Raw genomic sequence first — 3,370 nt, 5'->3', positions numbered from 1 at the left:
TTGGTCTTGGTGTAGCGACGTCAGTGAGCGGGACTACATCAACTTTTTAGCACCTGGGAAAATTATATCATTGGAAAATAGAATATCTAAACTTTCTAATGATATAATTTTTATAACATACGGTATAACTAATGGTGAATTGATCAAATTTGTCAGGTCTCTCTAACGTGCGCGACAGGTATTCCTAAATAAAATTTGGCCGTATCTGAAAATTGAAGAGAGATACGACCAATTTTTTGAATAAATAAGAAAAGATGTCGAAAAAGGAACAGAACAGGAAAGAGAGCCAGACTGCGAGAGAGGCATCGTCGCAGCGAGGGTGAAGAAAAAAGTCTTCTTCCTCGTGGAGCGTTATATAAACCCCCTCATTCTCTAAGCACAAACCCACACCTCCTCTCTCTGCTCCCACCTCCACCTTAGCGAGATCCAGGTCGCGAGATCCCGAGATCCAGGTCGCGGCAGCAATGGCGGGGACGGTCACTGTCCCTGGGTCGTCGGTGCCCTCGACGCCGCTGCTCAAGGACGAGCTGGACATCGTGATCCCGACGATCCGCAACCTCGACTTCCTTGAGATGTGGCGCCCCTTCTTCCAGCCGTACCACCTCATCATCGTGCAGGACGGCGACCCCAGCAAGGTCATCAAGGTGCCCGAGGGCTTCGACTACGAGCTCTACAACCGCAACGACATCAACCGCATCCTCGGCCCCAAGGCATCATGCATCTCCTTCAAGGACTCCGCCTGCCGCTGCTTCGGCTACATGGTCTCCAAGAAGAAGTACGTCTTCACCATCGACGACGACTGCTTCGTAAGTTCCTTCTTTGCCAACTCTTGCGCTAGTATGTTATTGCTAGCAATTGTATGAATTCTGCGCGGATCTGTGTACAAGATGGGATATTGGGCCCGGATCTGGTTCGCGTTTCTTCTAATTTGACCAGATCTGGCTGGATCAGATCTGGATCTACTAGTAATGCGCGCGATCAGTCACTAAGATCCATAACATATTTGGGTAGTGGATATCTGCTTCTGGGCAACGAGCCACGGCCGTGCTTGCATTGGCTGATAGATAATAATCCATTGAAGTGGCATTTTGGTATGCGCTCTGTGATCTTAGTGTTACAATTATTTTCTTCGTGTGATGCATTTGGTAGGTAGTACACCTGTTAGGTTTTGTCAGTTCGTTAGCACTTTGTCGTTAGAGGGGATGAGTCGTTTTCATTTATTTAGTTATAAGTCCTATTCTATGGGATCCGTCTTGGAGCACGAGCTGGCAGATTCAGTTTGTCATGTATTAACCAGACAAATCGCATTGGGAGTCTTTGGTGTCACTAGATCAGGGATATTTGCTGCAGTTCTCAGTCTACTAGTAAGAACCTGTGATCCACATTGAAGATGATCGTTTCCTGAAATTCAAATTGAAGATGATCAATTTCAGGTTCACCTTGTGAGTTCCGAACCCATTTAATATGATTGTACTATTAGTCAAACAATAGATCAGTCATTTACAGATCAACCATTGGCAGCAAAGTCTAGTAATGCAATCAAATGTTGGTCAATTGTCCATTTTGTCAGAACAATTGTTCATTTGTTGCCCAAACTGAATTTCTTTGCTTCTCTTTGAAAATAGGTTGCCAAGGACCCATCTGGCAAGGACATTAATGCTCTTGAGCAGCACATCAAGAACCTCCTCAGCCCGTCCACCCCCTTTTTCTTCAACACCTTGTATGACCCCTACCGTGAAGGAGCAGACTTTGTCCGTGGATACCCCTTCAGCCTTAGGGAGGGTGCCCCCACTGCTGTATCCCACGGCCTGTGGCTCAACATCCCTGACTATGATGCACCCACACAGATGGTCAAGCCACGTGAGAGGAACAGCAGGTACTGCATTTTGATTGCGACACTCATCTGCTAATCAGTGATTGTTCTATTGCATCAGGAATTGTTGCTAATCTCGTATATCTTGTTCAGGTATGTTGATGCTGTCCTGACTATTCCCAAGGGAACGCTATTCCCCATGTGTGGCATGAACCTTGCCTTCGACCGTCAGCTCATTGGCCCTGCAATGTACTTTGGCCTCATGGGTGATGGACAGCCTATCGGTCGCTACGATGACATGTGGGCTGGATGGTGTGTGAAGGTTTGTGTTTGTTTCCACTTGGTGCCATTACGATGGAATTACTGCCTCTCTTTGCATTTGTATAACTCCAGACCTGAAACTAATCCAATTGCATAAACGTTAGGTCATCTGCGACCACTTGAGCCTGGGAGTGAAGACTGGCCTGCCATACCTGTGGCACAGCAAGGCTAGCAACCCCTTCGTGAACCTGAAGAAGGAGTACAAGGGCATCTTCTGGCAGGAGGACATCATTCCATTCTTCCAGAGCGCCACCCTCTCCAAGGAGTGTGACACAGTCCAGAAGTGCTACATCTCACTGTCGGAGCAGGTCAGGGAGAAGCTTGGCAAGATTGACCCTTACTTCGTGAAGCTTGCTGATGCCATGGTCACCTGGATTGAAGCCTGGGATGAGCTGAACCCATCTGCTGCTGCTGCTTCTGATGTTGCTGCTGAGAATGGAAAGGCGGCCAAGTAGGTTGGATCTTTGCAAGTGAGAGAGTGTATGGTCGGGGCCTAGGCCCTCCTAGATATAGCTCTTTTTGAGAAGGAAGAGATTACTGAAGCAGCTTTTATAATTCTTTGTTGTTATGCTGGTGGTTCTTTTGTAGCTGGAAAGAGGATTTGTCATCATTTACATAATTTCAAGACAATAATAATTTATATCGTGTAATTTTGAGAAATCAAGCACTGTCTGTTGTTGTTATAGTGAGTTCTTCCAGTTGAATATCAATCACCCTGTTCTTTGCCTGACTCGGCTCAAATCTCTAGCGGGGCGACGCATTTTGGACTTGGGTCGAAATCGTCCGCCCGTTTCCGTTTGTTGCGTCTAGGGATCTCCTAGCGGGTTGATGCATAAGAATAGAGAACAAGGCAGCCGCTCACAAACACGCACACCCTACCCCATAAGCACTTCCGAGGGATCGAGTCAGCATATCTTGAGGTTGATGAAGTCATTATTGGCGCCATGAGCACTTCCCTACCCCATGAGCACTTCTGAGGGATCGAGTCGACATATCTTGAGTTTGACAAAATCACTATTGGCGCCTCGCTGTTGGCGGACATCACCTATCACTGAAATCAAAGCTTCGATAAATCCTGAAATTAATCCAGGTAAATATAAACACACATGCGAAGTCTAGGACTTGAACCTGGGTGGGCTGGTTCCACCATAAGGAACCTAATCTATACCTAATAATAAAGAAAATAAGGTTTCTTGTTGGTCCGTCTATTATTGCCCCTAAAGTTGAGCAAATTTA

At 46.5% G+C, this 3,370-nt stretch overlaps 1 protein-coding gene across 1 annotated transcript; it reads left to right on the top strand.

Annotated features, from left to right (window-relative positions):
- The first annotated feature begins 375 nt into the window (after positions 1 to 375).
- LOC127295023 (UDP-arabinopyranose mutase 1) lies at positions 376 to 2,794 on the top strand. The gene is made up of 4 exons (XM_051324922.2): positions 376 to 806; positions 1,626 to 1,876; positions 1,967 to 2,135; positions 2,239 to 2,794. Exons 1-4 carry the CDS (start codon positions 465 to 467, stop codon positions 2,587 to 2,589), a joined length of 1,113 nt encoding a protein of 370 aa, XP_051180882.1. The 5' UTR covers positions 376 to 464; the 3' UTR covers positions 2,590 to 2,794.
- The last annotated feature ends 576 nt before the right edge of the window (positions 2,795 to 3,370 follow it).

Source organism: Lolium perenne, chromosome 4 (assembly GCF_019359855.2).
Source record: "Lolium perenne isolate Kyuss_39 chromosome 4, Kyuss_2.0, whole genome shotgun sequence".
In the NCBI taxonomy this organism is placed as follows: Eukaryota; Viridiplantae; Streptophyta; class Magnoliopsida; order Poales; family Poaceae; genus Lolium; species Lolium perenne.
The sequence above is the reverse complement of the archived record's forward strand: the minus strand, read 5'-3'. Positions and strand labels throughout refer to the sequence as shown.